Source organism: Dryobates pubescens, chromosome 13, assembly GCF_014839835.1.
Source record: "Dryobates pubescens isolate bDryPub1 chromosome 13, bDryPub1.pri, whole genome shotgun sequence".
In the NCBI taxonomy this organism is placed as follows: Eukaryota; Metazoa; Chordata; class Aves; order Piciformes; family Picidae; genus Dryobates; species Dryobates pubescens.
The window spans coordinates 31,021,693-31,039,106 of record NC_071624.1 but is presented as its reverse complement, the minus strand read 5'-3'; the positions used below and the strand labels follow the sequence as shown (position 1 = coordinate 31,039,106).

At 43.5% G+C, this 17,414-nt stretch overlaps 1 protein-coding gene across 1 annotated transcript in view; it reads right to left on the bottom strand.

Annotated features, from left to right (window-relative positions):
* USP32 (ubiquitin specific peptidase 32) overlaps positions 1 to 17,414 on the bottom strand; it is an 80,031-nt gene that overhangs the window by 36,598 nt on the left and 26,019 nt on the right. The window contains exons 3-5 of the mRNA XM_054166333.1: positions 13,810 to 13,915; positions 12,508 to 12,626; positions 9,071 to 9,230 (exon numbers count right to left, since the gene is read on the bottom strand). Of these exons, the coding sequence (XP_054022308.1) occupies positions 9,071 to 9,230; positions 12,508 to 12,626; positions 13,810 to 13,915 (385 nt within the window). The remainder of the gene's footprint in view (positions 1 to 9,070; positions 9,231 to 12,507; positions 12,627 to 13,809; positions 13,916 to 17,414) is intronic.

The window sequence follows — 17,414 nt, the reverse complement described above, 5'->3', positions numbered from 1 at the left end:
GCTCCACTGCTTCCCTTAGGAGATGATTCCCATGTCTAACTGTGCTCATGGGGAAGCATCTTCTTTCTCTTCACACCAAAGCTGCAGCTCTAGGGTCACATGAAGCTAACCTAAATCCAGGCTGAACAGAGAAAGTTTACCTTCCCCCTTAACCCTAGGCACATGCTACAGCATCCTCACTAGCATCAGGTATTGTGCATTTAAGTAGTAAGTGAGATAAGAGAACTGATCCAGGAGAAAAAGAAAGCCAACTGATTTCCTTTCTCTTCTTCCCCTCCTTCCCAGCTGGATTAATTCCCTTATCTGGCTTACCTTCTCCTGGCTCTTGAGACCTTTAGAGGTCATCTAGTCCAAACCCCCTGCAGTGAGCAGGGACACCAGGACACCTTCAACCAGATAATCAGATAGCTCAGAGCCCCAAACAACCTGACCTGGAACAGTTCCAGGGATGAGGCATCCACAACCTCCCCGGTCAACCTGTTCATGAGTCTCACCACCCTCTTCCTGAAGAGCTTCTTCCTAAGATCCAGTCTAACCCTGCTCTCCCTCAGCTTCAAACCATTCCCCCTTGTCCTGTTTCTAGACACCCTCATGAAAAGTCCTTCCAGTGTTCATGGAGGTGGTTAGGTAGAAGGTTGGAATTGATGATCTGAAGTCTTTTCCAACCTTAAGAATTCTATGATTGTATGACTCAAGTCCCAGTGCTCTACACACCACTGCACAACAAGGTGTATCCATGGAGTTTCAAGAACAGAAATAAACTAAAGCTCAAATAACAACTGAAAGGTAAAAGTCACTTTATGAGCCAGAACCTTAAGCACCTGGAGAGAATCACAGTGTTGTTATCCTGCCTACACAACTCCACACAGAGGGCAAGTTTGTAGTGTCATTTAGAACTGCACAGACACATCCCTGCTCTCCTTAGCAAACACAAAAGCATTATGCTAATTCCCTGGAGCATGAGCATGTAAATCACTTTGTTTCCTTGCAATCTACCTTTGTGACTAGGCAGAATAACAAATGTGCTAGGTGCACTGCACTCTTTAAATGATGCCACACTAACAGCACTCAAAAAGCAGAAGGAAGCTCATGTTGTCTTTTCTGAAGAGCTGGTCTGCAGAACTGCTCTGAAAGGTGCATTCTTTATCTTAAGTACTTAAGAACTGAAAGATTTACTGAACGATTTACAGATTGCATCAGGTTGGAAGGGACCCCTCAAAGGTCTTCTTGCCCAACCCCCCCCTGCAGTCAGTAGGGACACCTCCAACAAGGTTGCCCAGGACCACATTGAGTCTGATCTTGAATGTCTCTAGGGAAGGGATCCAGACCACATCCTGTTCTGGTAATTCACCACCCTCAATGTGCAGAACTTCCTCCTGATGTCCAACCTAAATTTCCCCTGCTCCAGTTTCAAACCATTGCCACTCATCCCATCACTACAAGCCCTTCTAAACAGTCCCTCCCCAACTTTCCTATAGGTCCCCTTCAGATATTAAAACGTAGTTCCTAACGTCTCCCTGGAGCCTTCCCTTCTGCAAGGCTGAACAGCTCCAATTCTTTCAGCCTGTCTCCATAGGAGAGATGCTCCAGCCCTCTTCTGATCATCTTTGTGATCCTCCTCTGGACCAATTCCAGCAGGTCCATGTCCTTCCTGGGCTGGGGGCCCCAGAGCTGGACACAGGCCTGACAAAACAAACCAGTCCTCCAGTATCCCCAGCAGAAGCTTGCTGTGCTCCATCCTGCAAACCGCACTTCACAGTTTCTACAGCGCTAACTTCAGTGCTTTGTTATTTCAATCCGAGCAAAGAAAGGTTATCAGAAAGCATCTTATCTGCATTTCTATCAAGCACTGGTGGAAATTACAGAGTCATTCGAATGATAAAGGATTTTCAAACAACAATCTTCAGAGGAATAGCTGCTAAGTGCTACACTGATAACACAACCAAGGTAGGGCCAGTAGATGGTAAAAACCAAAAGGGCCAAGCATCAGCAGCCAGAAGGGCCAAACAACCTTCTTTTCCTGAGTGGACTTAGGAACTTTAGGCTGAATGCAATTACAAATGTGGCAAAAGTGCATTTTCTTTTATCCTTTTTACAATGAACTGCAGCCTGCTGCAATAGTTTCACTTACATAAAATACAGGAAGCTTTATTGGATTACAGCACACGTGAAAGTTGAACTCCGCAGTTGCAAAGCCAGCTGTTATGTAATTTCACTGCTCCAGAGTGATTGGGTTTGGGTTTTTCTTGGCCCATAATGCTGTAAACCAGCCTCTGGATATATCATGCACCATCTATTCCATCAGAAATGGAAACCAAAGGAAATCCCTTGACATTTATGCTATAGATCCATCATCATATTTGTTAGTGAAGTTTAAATGAAGCATGATAAAAACCAGAATGCAGTTATCTAAACATACTAATGTGGATAGAGAAGGTGTCCCTGTCCACCATGGCAGGGTGGTTGGAACTAGATGATCTTCAAAGGTCCCTTCCAACCTGAACCATTCTGTCAATCTATGAATGAAAAAATGCCACATTCCAAAGAGACTTTATACAGCTAAAGGATTTCAACTTTTCAAAGTGTACTTCCCCCCCCCCCCCCCTAGTCTGTTTAAATTGCTGAGCTTGCACTCAGTAATTCAAAGTTTAAATAAATTAAGTCTCCTTAAATATATTTCCTAGATATAGTCCAAAACACCAGGCAGGCTTCCTAGGCAAACACAGAATCATTTCTGACAACTAATTCTTTGTGGGAGAAAATCCTGCTGGTGGTAGTTGGTTGGTACTCAGGTGTAGGAAAAACTGGGTTTAGGAACTAAGGTCCAATAAAAAGCTAAAGTTGTTCTGGTAGCTTTTAAATCAAATGATTGTTTGTGGTCACATGGAGCTATTATGCACCTGTGGAATTAAACCCTACACTACCAATTTACTACTGTATGCCACTTTGTGTCCCTCATCGCTTGCCCATCAAATGATGACAAACTTCCAGGTCTGGGAAGTTACAAGTAATGTTTCTTAGCCCAATTCTCTAAGAATTAGACAAATCTAGTCAGAAGGGTGATAATGTCAAATACACCTCTAGCTACAATCTTCATGTTGTAAAGGAAAAGCAGGTAAATCTCTCCAGCAAAAATAACCAGCTGAGAAACTAAATCTCCTGCAAGTGAGTTCATTTCAAACCTGCCACTCTGTGATGGACACTCAGGTTGCATGACAGCAACAAAGACTTCCAAAAACCCCAAGCATCCTTAAATGTAATACCATTTCTTTGTGAAATGTTATATAGGTAGCAAGCCATGAACAACCTTCTGTCTTCAGACAAGAAAAGCAAACCCATGCTCCCATTCCAGGCACCATTTATTACAGCTCCTTTATACCACCAGCATTAACCAAGCACTGCAACACATCTGAAAAGGTTAAGCTTTACCCACCTATTGGCACAATCCTGTCTGGTTCACAGCAGTAGAAGCATACCATATTCCCAACATTTTAACTGCAGCTTGCTTTCTTTTACTGTTTACCATCGTCTCCTGCAGGCAAACCCCAGTCCCCAGGCGCAGAGAGAGCTCTTCATTGTGCGGCGGCTGAGTCAGAACCAGAGGCTGACTGAACACCACTCTGCTCCTGACTAAACACACTTGTTTGTCACCTTTAAATTAAGACACTGAAGGCTCTGGGACCTGGGCAGAGAGAGCTGCTTTGCAAGACACAAAATAGCCTAGGAGCTAAGAGGATAACAGTGTGGCAAGATGCAGATTAAGTGACACTGAGGCTTCTTCTTACTGGCCTGGGCTGCTGTAAATCTCTCATTGCCTTTGTTTTTTCCCTAACTGGAAAATGGACACAGAAGGGAATATTAGAACTTGAACCAAGACCCTTGTGTGTGTCAGACACAACTATCCAGGCACTCACCTAGCAGAATATTGTGTCTGCCTTAAAATGATGACAAGCCATGCAAGAAGAGGTAGTAAACATCCCGGTTCCTCTCAAAGCACAAGTGTTCACACACTTGGAAGAAAACAGCACAGAACAAAATATGCTCTTAAAAGCACCTTTAATAAATCCTAAATCTCCAGAGTAGTCTTCTAGTGGCTTGCCATACACCATTAAGAGATGGTGTTTCAAGAGTGGGCAAGCTACAGAACATGATTTTAACATCCATACAGCCTTTTAATGGGAGCAAAGCTGAGTGATCACTTCACTTTTACAGGCTCACATCCTCATCTTACCATGAAGCCCTACAGGTTTCTAAACCCATCCCTGACAGAAGTAGTTACTTCCACAACATCCAGTTTCAATCTTAGACTGTTTCAAAAACTTACTCTTCCACCTCAGTCATGCTGTCTGGTTATCCAGAGCCCCTCTCATTTATGATGTTAAATTAGTGATAACTGCATGCTCTAAAATCTAATTACTGTACTGCTCACACACTGTCTTGCTGCATTCCAGCATGGTAGAGCTGTCAGAAAAGGCAGGAGCATTTTGATGAGTTTTTCTGATGACAGAAGAGAGTCTCTCAATTCAAAGGAGAATTAGGATGCCATTTAATGAGAGCTCAGTGACACAAGAAGTAGATAACAAAGAAGTAGAGATTACATGGTCTGTCAGTTTGAAACCAGTGACCCCTCTGATAAATTGAAGTATTCTCCCCATGGAAAACGACTGAAACCCTGAGTTTAAGTCCATCATGTGACACTGAGACATGCCAAAACGACTCAGTTGTGGAAAAGGAACCATGGCCTGTGCTGCAGCAGCACAAATACTTCCAGTCAAATGAAGGAAACCAGTGAGGTGCTACCTGGAGTCCACCTGACACCCATGGGCTGAGATAGAACAGAGGAGGGACCACTTGGTCTCAAAAAGCCCTGAGCTGGGCTCCTGCTACTTGGACAAAAAGGTCAAGAAGAAACACAAGTAACCTGCACTTACACTGTGTGGTAAAAAGGAAGGAGAGCAGACTGTCTGAAACTAAGGACAGAAAACTAAGACACAAACTTCCCACAAATACATTTAGTCGGTGTAATGGAATAATTTTCCCCAACTGGAGAAGGGAAAAAAACCACCTCCAAAAGTCTCAGTATCTTTTGAAAGGAATGATACAGGGACCCCCAGGGCCTGCACCTGGGAGAGGAGACCCTGCCATGTGCCTCATGCTGCTGTATGTCTGCCAGCCCAAGCCCCAGAAAGCTGCACTTTGCAGGCAGGGTGGAGCCAGTTCCATTCCAATACAGAAGTGCAAACCAGCCAGGGCTGACATCCACCAATAGCTAAGAACTGGATTATTGAATTGCTTCATTTGGATTTGGAGCAGCAGGGACTGGGTATTTAATTGGTAATCAGCAAGGATGAATAATGATTTGGGCCAGTATTCAACACAGAATTTGAGTCTTCTGAAAGGAATCTTTTCCAACCTTAATGATTCTATGAGAAGAGAAAAAAACATTTGGGGAAAAAGGAAATCATTCAGAAGTACCTGGATCAGAGCAGGAAACATAAAATCCAACCAGTGCTAGGTGGTCAGCACTCAGGTGTAGGAGAGACTCATACCCCCAAAATGGAGTTTTTTGGGGAACAAAGGTCCAAGAGAAACTAAAGTTGTTTTGGTAGCTTCTAAATAAAAAGCTCCATATTTAAGATTTAAGTGAAATGGGACACTATTTGATTAAAAGCAGCAAGTGTGTGCAACTTCCTGTGGAATTCCAGCTCTAATTATACATTGAGGAACACAAAGTCATCTGCATAGCAGAATAAATGTTATTTACCAGTGAAAAACTGGAATTCCTTTGCTTCCCTGAGAGCTTGGCTCATTAAGCAAATGTAACTGGAGTCACTGATGCTCTGCAATAAAATGGTTGCTGTCTGGTTCTGAATCAATGTTCACACTGCTCACTGTTTCTATCAGTGCCATTTCTCCTGTCTCTCACACCTCATTCAAGATGTTTAAGGGAAGAACAAGGTGAGGGGAGGTAAAGATTAGCAGGAGGGCCTGAAGCTGGAGCCAGGAGAGGGCGTGCTGGGACTCGGCTAGGTGAGAAAATCGTCAGCTGCAGTGGTTTCACAAACCAGGCTGCATTTTACAGTGGAAGAAACTGTTAAACCTTTCAGTCTTTCACTGTATTCTGCTCACAGTGCTTGCCTAGGCTTACTAAGCATTATTTCAGTTCTTTGTTCTCCCAAAAGGCCACTATTCTCTCAGGTAAAAGAATCAAACCCAAGCCTTCCTTGAGAGGAAAGGAACTGTCACAACAGCTGGTGCTGTGTTTTACACATTCAGCTGTGCTAAGAGCATTTCTGTACTACAATTCTTACTCTTTGGATTGATCTGACGAGACTGTGATTATTAAACTTCAAACACAAACCAGCCCCAAGGCCCCCAGAATTTATCCTTTACTGCAATTACTTCCAAGTGCTCAAGCACTTCTATTTTCCTTACTTTTGCATCTGCAGGATGAAATTCCTACACTGCCTCAAATCCCAGAGGTAAGCATCAGATGCATTGCAAAGAAAGTATTTCTGCAGACCTCGGGGGTGGGACTGGTTCATTCAGCAGCTCATCTTGGTTGTTTAGTCTGGAGAGGAGGAGGCTGAGGGGAGACCTCATTGCTCTCTACAACTCTCTGAAAAGAGGTTGGGGTGAAGTGTGGGTTGGTCTCCTCTCTCCAGGATCAGCTACATAGAACAAGAGGAAATGGCTTTAAATTGTGCCAGGGAGGGCTTAGGCTGGAGATTGGGAAAAATTTCTTTGCTGCAGGAGTGGGCAGGGATTGGAACAGCCTGCCCAGGCAGGTGGTGAGTCCCCATCCCTGGAGGTGTTCAAAACCTGTGTGGACATGGCACTTTGGGATGTGGTTAACTGGGCATGGTGGTCTTAGGTTGATGGTTGGACTCTATGACCTTAGAGGTCTTTTCCAACTGAAACAATCCTCTGATTCCTACTATCTCAACTTCCTGTCAGTTTTCCACATCTGCCACCTGAGAGACAGTGGGCTGCAGACAGTGTAACACAGCACAATTAGGCTTTTCCTTACTGTAATATTGAGATGGAAACTAACAAACTCAGAGTATATAACTTGATGTTATCTGGAGGGCCAAACGCAGCTGTCAGAGGAGCTTTGCAAACGTGGTGAAGCACGCAGAGCCTGCAGATACTTTGCAGTTTGACACATTCTGCTGAGGGCCTGGCTGCTTCTGGTGACAGTGACAGGTTTAGCCAAACCAGGAGAACAACACTTAAGTATTAAATAAAAAGACAAACATGAAGAGCTGCTGCATGAATAGGTTTGCATTACCAACCTCCCAGGTTCAGTACAAATGAACTTCTCTGACAAAGCACAGGAATATCTGTTCAGAAATGTTTCCATTTCAAAGCATGGGGGAAAAAACAAATCAAAGCAAGCTCTGAGGTAACATCCAGAAGCCTGGGGTAAAGCTTTCTTTGAAGACTTGGGGCAAAGGAGACTTGACAAGGTTGGAGCCATGGCAGATCTCAATTTGACAGAGCTTGAGATTTACTTTTTTTTTCCCAGGGCTGATGTGTAGAAAATTCAAAGAGGTTTGTGGATGATTTTTTTTTTCCTTAGCAAACCTCTTTCCCTACCTTGTCCATTAGACCTCAGAGCATTCAGTGCTCTTGGGCAGCCTCTCATGTAATGCTAATAAATTACCTGCCTATAAACTTCTAATTTTGTTCTGTATTTTAATTTCAGCTGCTCAGAGTTTTAATGCTCACATTTAAAACCAAGAGCAAACCCTGGATGTTCCTTTATTCAGGCAACCCATTAAAGAGATTAAATACCACACTGACACCAACAAAGAAAATCCATGAGAGCCCATAAAACACCACCACCAGCTTGCTCCAGCCACCAACATCTGAACAGCAAACACCCTTCTCAGGACACCAAAGCCCTGTAGATGCTTTGCTGTCATGTGTGCTTCCACTAGACCTGCACACCAAGTGTCATTGATCAGCCTATTGTTTTGACATTGGACTTAAAAACAGCTGCTCCTCCTTTTACATTAACACAGAGACAAGGAAGTGCTTGTTCTTGGGACTTGATTCCTAAATGCAAATCCTGAGGAGGCTTTTCTTGAGTTAATTTAGTTGCCTGACTACAGGACTTGATGATCTTAAAGGCCTTCTTCAGCCTTAATGAGTCTATGATTCCTTTTTTCCCCCTGCAGAAAGCCAATTCAGAGGTAATACTTCTTTGTGAAATGAGCATTATTTTCAGAACTGTCTCAAGAGTTTTTCAATCCACTATATCTGAAAGACCAAATGCAGAATTACAGAATTGCTTTGGCTGGAAAAGACCTTTAAGATCATTAAGTCCATTCGCTAACTCTACCGAGCCTGGTGCTAAACCACATCCCTCAGGCACCACTTCTCTGCCTCTCTTGAATAACTCCAGAGATGGGGATTCAACCACCCCTCTGGGCAGCCTGATTCAGTGTTTGAGATCCCTTTCAGGGAAGGGCTTTCTTGTCTTACCCAATCTAAACCCACCTTAGGGCAGCTTGAGGCCATTTCCTCTCATCCTATCAGTTGTTACTAGGAAGGAGAGACCAATCTCCACCTCAACTCCAACCTCCTTTTAGGGAGTTGTAGAGAACAATGAGATCTCCCCTCAGCCTCCTTTTCTCCAGGCTAAACAACCCCAGCTCCCTCAGCTGCTCCTCACAATACCTGTTCTCCAGATCCTTCACCAGTTTTCAGTATTAAAGTCAAGACACTTCAGATATATTTGTCAGAGAGGATGTTCTGCCCTTTTCCCTTTCTTTTTTCCCCTTTAAATTAGCTTAGTACCTCTGCTCTAAGAGGTGCTATAAACTCAGCATCATTATCTCTTAAAAATAATGACCCAGAGTGCCCTTGTCCATAACAGTGGTTTACCTCTCACAGCACAAAGAGCAGAGAACAAATTAGCATGAAGAAGTCTATCTGGCTGAAGAGAACTGCACACATCCCAGATCAGTGAGACTTAATGAGCAACTAGAGCAGGGCAACAGTTTGCCTGTGAACTCTGAAATGGCTTTTAACATGCACACAGGAAGCAGCATGGTTTACTTACAGTGTGTGACTCCAGCCAGGGTCTGGTAGAAGGTAGGAGTGTCACTGTCATCAGTGAGTGTCACATACACACCTCCAGACAGCAGCCAACGGGAAAAGGTGAAAGCATCTTTGTTGTGCAACAGCCAAACCCTGAACTTCTCATAGTTCACCTTTTCACTCTGCAAGAAGAATAAAATGTGAGCTGTTTTTCTCTGCTTTCTCAGTGCTGGTAAACAGGAACCTTCCAGCTGCATGCACACAAATTGGGACAATCTCCTATAAAAATAAGTACTAAACTCATTGTGGTTTTTTTTTCTCCTTTGGAGCCATGCCTGTTTTCCCATTTCACTCTGAAATACAGCACTGGGAGGGAAATTAGCCTCCTCAGTGCTCCCTGCCTTTCAGCCACCTACCCAGTGTGGCCTTTGGAATGTCATCTACTCTGAACCTGAGGCTAAAGGGATTAGAGGAAAAATGGTTACTTACAAGTGAAAATAGCAGGGCTTGTTTTTATGAGTTTCAATTTATTATGCTAGATAAGAGCTCTTGTGTACCAAATAACAGGTGCTAGAAAGTCATAAACATTCTGTTAGAGCTGCACAAGTATACAAACACCACAAAAATTAGATTTGTGAGTGACTAACAGTAAGATTAATCACTGTACTATAGCATGTCAATTTTTTGCCTCTGTTGACCAAATTCTGCTTCGGAGTGTACCAGTGAACAAGACATCCACAGGGTCTTTAACTCAGTGCCTCTTGCTGGATGTCTCATGGAAATACCTGCTCAGAAATACATAAAACCCACAGATTCACAGAATTGAAATGCTGGAGAGGCTGTTTAAAGCATTCAGCTGAATGGTTTCCAGGCTGTGGCCATGAAGCCCTAGGGATCATCAGACTCATTTCGACAGCACCTACAAACTACCTAAAATTAAGCCAATCTCTTAGCAGTAGACAAACTCATTATGTGGAGATCCTAATCTCCAAAGGAAATAAACAGGGATCTGCACAGTGGAAGAGGTTTCACATCATTATTTGAACTTCCCTAATATCACAGACCATTAAACTTTACTAAATTACACCTCTGCAGAATCCAACAATTTGCATTTGGCCACAGACTACCTGCAGCTGCCAACTGTAGACAATTGCAAACCCACTACTTCCTTTGCCAAGTTGCTCAAATGATTAATCAGCATCACTGCTAAAACATTTGTTTCAAATTCCACTTGTCATGGATTATTTCAGGCTCCAGATAACCATTCTTCTGATGTCTCCTTTGCTAGGCTGAAGAATGTTACATTTTTTTCCCCAACAAATAGATGCAGAAGCCTCCAAACGCTTACAGATACCATCAAAACCTTCCAGACTCTTATAATTCAAGGAAGTTAGGATGCTACAATGCTCCTCCATCACCACTTTAATCTGTATATATCCACACTGCTGACTGACAGCATGGTCCTAACCTTCCTCTTACCAACCCTGTTTCTGATCCTTCATCCCTTCTCTTTTGTGACAGCAATCACATTAGTGCAGCCATGCAGCAAAACAGATCTAGCTGAAAAATAACCTCCAGGATTAGGAGCTACAGCAAAGGGCTTACTTCTCAGCTAGATCAGTTCCCCATTGCACTTCATCAAGGAATCATAGAAAGACCTGAGCCAGCACAAAGGTAGGAGAAGGAGTGACAGTCAGGAGAAGGTGGACTTTGCAGGATTTAACCCATGAGAGAGCCACTTGTTTAAGCAAAAGCAAAGCCAGCTCTACTGCTAAATCAACAAAGAACAAAGCAGATCAGAACCTTCATTTTTTATGTAATTTCTCCAGCAGCTTGAGTCAGAGACAAGAGCACTTTCTTGCTACTTGGGCCATTCTACTTTCCCTCTACTTTTTTCACTGCTTTCTGTAAATGCAGCCAGAGCTGTGTCATGGTTCACCAAGACACTGTTCTTCCTATTGGTTAGAGAAAGGACAAGGAAGAGAGACAGAAAAGCTTTTGACAGGGGGGAGAAAAGGCATTTGAATTGTGCAATGTTTACAGCTGAGCCATGATGGGACTTGAGCAACTACAGCAACACAGGTATCACTGAACTGGGTTTTTGTATTCCAGAAGCAAGACTGAGGCAAATTCAGCTGTATTTTAAAGCTCCTATTCCTGGATGTATCCATGCAATAATGCTGAAGGAATGAGAAGTACCTACAAACACCATCCTTCAATGCATAAGCCCATGGGCCATAGGGCAGGCAGGAAGGCCCACAGCAGGAGCATTAAACTTCTCCCTCTCCAGCAATGCCCTGGTATGATTAACAGGCCAGTAAATCCTGCTGAGTGGGTTATTACACTATTTTCATTTTAAAAGAAAAATCAATGTCCAGCATTTTCTCGAGCAGGGAAATGGTCTGAAGGCAGATTGATGCTTCTCTTCCTGCAAGTCTTCCTAAGGTATGAGTCTGGATTTCTTGGACAGTGTGCAATTAACTTTTAGGGTATCATTCATCAAGTCATATTGATGGGAAATTATAAGTGGGAAATACTGAAGTGGGTCAGCTCCAGAAACTGGACTGCAGCATGCACAAGATTGATGATTCCAGCCAAGAATGAAGATTACAATCATTGCCTGCAAAGCCAACGTGGTGCCACTGCCAGATTCAACAGCCCTGCCTCAGCCACTGCCATAACCAAAGGTATCTTCAATACAGTACAATAAAATCTAAGGTAACTCAGTAATCTGATCTCCACAAATAAAGCTTCTAAGCCATCAGTTTCTCAGTGGAATGTATAATGATGAGTAGATTTTGCTGATCTGTGGTCCTCTGATAACACATGAAGCAACCAAATCACAAAACCCTGGCACTTCACCAGGACCAGCAGTGCCAATGAAGTATCTGTGCATGTTTAAAAGCAACAACAGCCTGGGTTTGACAAGAACTTCATGAAGGATACATCTCTCAAACAACCTAAAGCATAAATAAAGGTTGTAGCTCCTGGCAGACACAGGGAGACAAAAGCAATACCATAAAACTATTATTTCTAAGCAATTGCTGCTGGCAGGCATGTTGAAATCCAGGATGAAGGTTTTCTTTGCCCTCTCAGGTCTGTTCCAGATTTCTTTCCTAATCACAGGAAAACATCCACAGTAATGAATAAAATTCCACTAGCAATATTAGTATTTAAATGTACTTGATAACATGATTACCCTTGGGAAATGTTCCTTCAGACCAGCACAGTAAGGCAAGAAGCATGGAGAATGCCTACAATTATCTACAGAATTGCTACTCATCCCAATCTAAGTCAGATGCAATATTACAACACAAGAAACTGGGAGCTTTCACCCAATCTAAAGGAGGCCCATTTGTTCCCACAGGTGCATGAGCCATGTGTATGTCAGAGAAAAACCAAACTACCCAATGAAACACAGTGTTGTAAATGCATCAGGCTAAAACCTGTCTGAAATACCTCAGAGAAACATTTCTTGAGCGACTCTGGGACCTTCCCATCAACCACATGCAGCATCTTCTCCATCTCTTCACGGACAACATAGCTCCCAGATTCATTGGAAAAGAGACTGAAAATGTCTGAGGAAGGAGAGAAAAGTTTAAGCAATTATGGTGGTTACACTCTTCAAATATTAAACATTTAACAGGCTGAGAATACCAAAAGCTCTGCAACAACTAAAGGACTGGACCAGGCTGCCCAGGGCAGGAGAGGAGTCCCCATCCTTGGAAGGGTCTCAAAGCCATGGAGACGTGGTGCTGAAGGACATGGGTTTCACAGAACGGTAGGGGTTGGAAGGGACCTCCAAAGACCATCAAGTCCAACCCATCTGCCAGAGCAGGATCACCCAGGGAAGCATCCAGGTGGGTTTTTTCAGTATTTCCAGAGAAGGAGACTCTACAACCTCCCTGGGCAGCCTGCTCCAGGGCTCTGGCACCCTTACAGTGCAAAAGTTTTCCCTTATGTTCCCATGGAGCTTCCTTTGCTCCAGCCGGCACCCAGTGCCCCTTTGTCCTGTCCTTGGACATCCCTGAGCAGAGCCTGGCTCCATCCTGCCCACACTGCCCTGCACATCTTTATCAAGAGGAATGAGTTCACCCCTCCAGGTCCTCTGCTCCAAGCTCAAGAGCCACAGCTCCCTCAGCCTGTCCTCACAGGGAGATGCTCCACTGCCTGCAGCAGCTTTGTGGCTCCATGCTGGACTCTTTCAAGCAGTTCCCTGAGGTCCTTCTTGAACTGAGTTTAGTGCTGACCTAGCAGTGCTGGGTTAATGGTTGGACTTCATGATCTGCACGGTCTCTTCCAACCAAAATAACTTCCATGATTCCATGACTAAAACCTTTGATTCAATTTCAAGACAGCTCAACAAGGCTTAGGACAGGAAGCACCTCCTTTTTCTCTTACCATTGTCCACCTATCAAAAGGAAAATAATCACTATCGAGTCTGATTAAGAAGGAAGACAAAACAACAGCAGGCAGTAGGCAGATGCTTGCATTTGTTTTGAGAAATATCACTGCCACCCCCCTTCCCCTGCCCACACACTGATCAGCAGCCTTTCTGGAGGAGCCCAACAAGAGAACTTAGCAAATATTTCATTTTGGGGGGGTGCAGAAAATTAAAAGGCTAAAAATGTCCAAACTCATTGGCAAAGGTACACCTAAACACAGGGGCTGAGGGTACCCCAGTCTGTTTGCTTTGCAGATGTGTGCTGCACAATCCCTGGCCCCTGTCCTGCTCTTTCTGCAGTAAGTTACAGTACTTACATTTTGCTTTCTCTTCCTCTCTGCCTCTTGTAAGTAGAACTAATCCAACTATCAAATTATTGAAGTGCAGCCCTTTGGATATTCCTCCAAATGAACAGTAGATAACCTAGAAGAACAAACAGGGGAGATAACAAAAAAGTTAACAGGAAAAACAGTGATGTCAGAACTAAAAGCAACAGCTCCTGCTGAGGCTGTGTGTGTGTGTGGCTTTCAGGCCAGTCACCTCCCAGGCAGCTAAACACATTTCTAAGGTGAATTCTCTTCCAGGACATATAAATGAGCCTTTCCATGGTCTTGTGAGTTAGTGAAAGGCAGGAACAGCAAGAGGAAAGAAAAGTTAGAATGCTGCAATGAAAAATGAAAGGCAATACCCGGGACAAGAGTGACACTGGACTCACTGCTCTAACATTGAAAACAGCAAGGTAGACAAAAATCTATCACTGCTGCTTCTCACAGACTCATAGAATTGGTTTGGCTGCAAAAACCTTTAAGACTATCCAGCCCAACCATTACCTAACTCTGCCAAGTCTGGTGCTAAACCATGTCCCTCAGCACTACTTCTATGCCTCTTCTAAACACCTCCAGGGCTGGGGATTTAACCACCCCTCTGGGCAGCCTGTTCCAGTCTTTCAGGACCGGTTCAGTGAAGAGGTTTCTTCTAATATCCAACCTAAGGCTCCCCTGATGCAACATGAGGCCATTTCCTCTTGTCCTGGCTCTTGTTCCTAAGGAGAACAGAGCAATCTCCACCTTACTGCAACCTCCTTTCAGGGAGTTGTAGAGAGCAATGGGGTCTCCCCTCAGCCTCCTTTTCTCCAGGCTAAACAACCCCAGTTCCTTCAGCTGATCCTCATGAGACCTGTTCTCCAGACACTTCAGCAGCTTTGTTGCTCTTCTGTGCTAGGAAGCAGACTAGCAGAATTCATCTGCAGAATGTTCTCTAGCTGACCTCCAAAGAAGTATCAGGCAACAAGGTAGTAAAAGATTCTGCAGTGTTGTTCAATCCTCTATCCCAGCTCTTCCCAGCCACAGTGGAGAAGCAGAGAGATTCCCTGAAGACACTCACCTCCATATAATTCTGCCTGTTACCTTCAGTAAGTCCTCTCCTTGTCCACCCATCAAGCTATCATTTTTTCATTGCTATGCACTTAAGACTGTTAAAAGATGTCTGAAGGAAAGGAAATGTAAAGGAAGCAGCTAATACAGGATGATGTAACTCCACAGCCAACATCACCTAGACCCAGCAGAAGACACAACACTACCCAAACACATTAACTCAGATCAGCCTCTTCTATTACTAAAGTTTAATCCATTTACAACTGCTTGAAGGGCTCAACTATTACAGCTAAACTTGTGCTCTATTTGCCCACAATGATTGTGAATGCTCCATGGCCAATGTCATGGCAGAGATTTGAATTCCACATTTTCTATGGCTAATCATTCAGATTTCATAGGATGCCTTCAAGGCTACACTGCACATGTGAGAGATTTCCCTTTGTATTACAGGGGAATTAGGACTTCTTTTAAAACAGGCACTCAGCTCTGAAGAAGACTACAGTGAAAGTCTCAACAGAACTGTTTGTGATCAAAAACCCCAGAGCACATTTGAGATTAAGAGGACTTCCAGGACAAAAACGTAGCTAGGAATAAACACAGGAGAAATCACTGGGTTTCTTTCAGTGATTTTTAATGTGATTTTTCTTTACACTTTATTCTCCATCACTCCAGTTTAACTTCCTTTTAGGGCTTTCATTTAGCATTTTTAAGAACAGCTACTTTATAAACAGGCTTGAATAAAGCTGTCTCCTTTCTTCATCCATCTGAAAGCCTATGGCAAATTTATAGCCATTTCTGAGTTTTGTACCACTCATTTCACAGATTCATGGAATGATCTGAGTTGGGAGGAATCATCTAGTTCCAAACCCCCTGGGCACAGGCTGGGACACCTTCCACTAGCCCAGGTTGCTCAATGCCTCATCCAACCTGGCTTTGAACACCTCCAGGGAGGGGACATCCACAACCTCCCTGGGCATCTTGCCCCAGTGTCTCACCACCCTCACTGTAAAGCATCATTCTGGTTGGAAAAGACCTTTCAGAGCCTTGAGTCCAGCTGTTTTAAGAGCCAATAAAAGGCACCATCAAAATATGATGCAAGTCTGTATTTTCCAAAGTTACTTCATGCTGTTGCAGCTTTACTCAGAAGAGCCACACCCAGACAGCATCCTGGCAATTTACATTACAGAATGTCAAATTTAATGGAATGACATGGCACACAGATCCTTTTTTTTAATCAACTGTAAGTCTGACACCTCATGTTTCATGGGTAACTGAAGAGTGTAACAAAATGGTTCCTATTCTGCTAAAAAAAGAAACAAAGCTCAGTCTACACAAAGTGTTCCCTCCAGGCCCTGTGCCCCTACACTCCAGTAAGCCTGCTAGAAGAGTAGGAGAGGATGCTCAGAGCATTCTTTTGGCTCCTTCCTCTAGAGTATAAAATGTCCTGGATTCCTTCCTGATTTTATCCTTGTGATCCCTTCTTTTCTCTCTGTACTTGAGAAGCCTGTGTTCTTGTGGCTGCCCCCTCAACATGCCCTTCATGTTTCTGTTGGCATTGTCCCTCTTCTCTTTTGTGTTACTTGAACTGCAGCTTCTTAACCAATTAGTCACACTTGGAGACAAAAAATGAAATAAATAAATGCACTGACACTGAACTACTTCATAAGCATCACAGAGTGCTGTGGATAAACTGTCTCATCTGTAGGTATATATAAAAGGTTTAATCCAATTAGTCATTTACATGACTCACAGACTGAAGTTAGGTCTTTTCTCAACATTCTTCCCCTCCTCAGTCTAAAATACAAAGGTATTAAAAACACTTGCTGGAAACATTATCAGCATTTTGTCCTTCCTCCCCCCCTGAACAGTATTTTTTCTACCAAGGTGCCCACATCTGCACACAGCAATCACATTATTTCCTTAGCTTTAAAAACAAATGGTGTGTTCATGCCTCTCACCACTTGACCAGCTTTCCTGCAGTTAAAACAATACAAACAGCACTCATCTGAATGTCATTTAGTACCTTCAGCCCCATTCTTCCAAGAGATCCTTCCAGAACAGTTCTGTCCTGAACGTTTCAAATGTTTGCTTCAGGAGCATGCCAACCATGTGAGTTCTCTGACCCAAGTTCCACTGGCTTCAACTCTGCAAAACTCTGCTTTGATTTCATGAATTCCTGAAGGCATCACTACTCAGTTATGGAAAACTACTACCCAAAGCATGCAAAGACAGCCCTGCAATCTGAGGATCAAAATGATCAATTCTAATGATTGAATGGCTGAAAACTCAGAGCAAGGCTTTAAGCTTTCCACATCCTCAAGCCAGGAATTGCAGAGCATCCCTGCACGGTACAAGGAGAATCAAACCCAAATTTGGTCCAGATTTGCAGTACTCAAGCTCACATATGTGACTACTGCTATAATTATTTATATCTACCTGTGGGTATATCTAGAGAATAAAAACTAGTTAGGCCACACCTTGAGTCCTGTGTCCAGCTCTGGGCCCCTCAGTTTAGGAAGGATGTCGACTTGCTGGAATGTGTCCAGAGA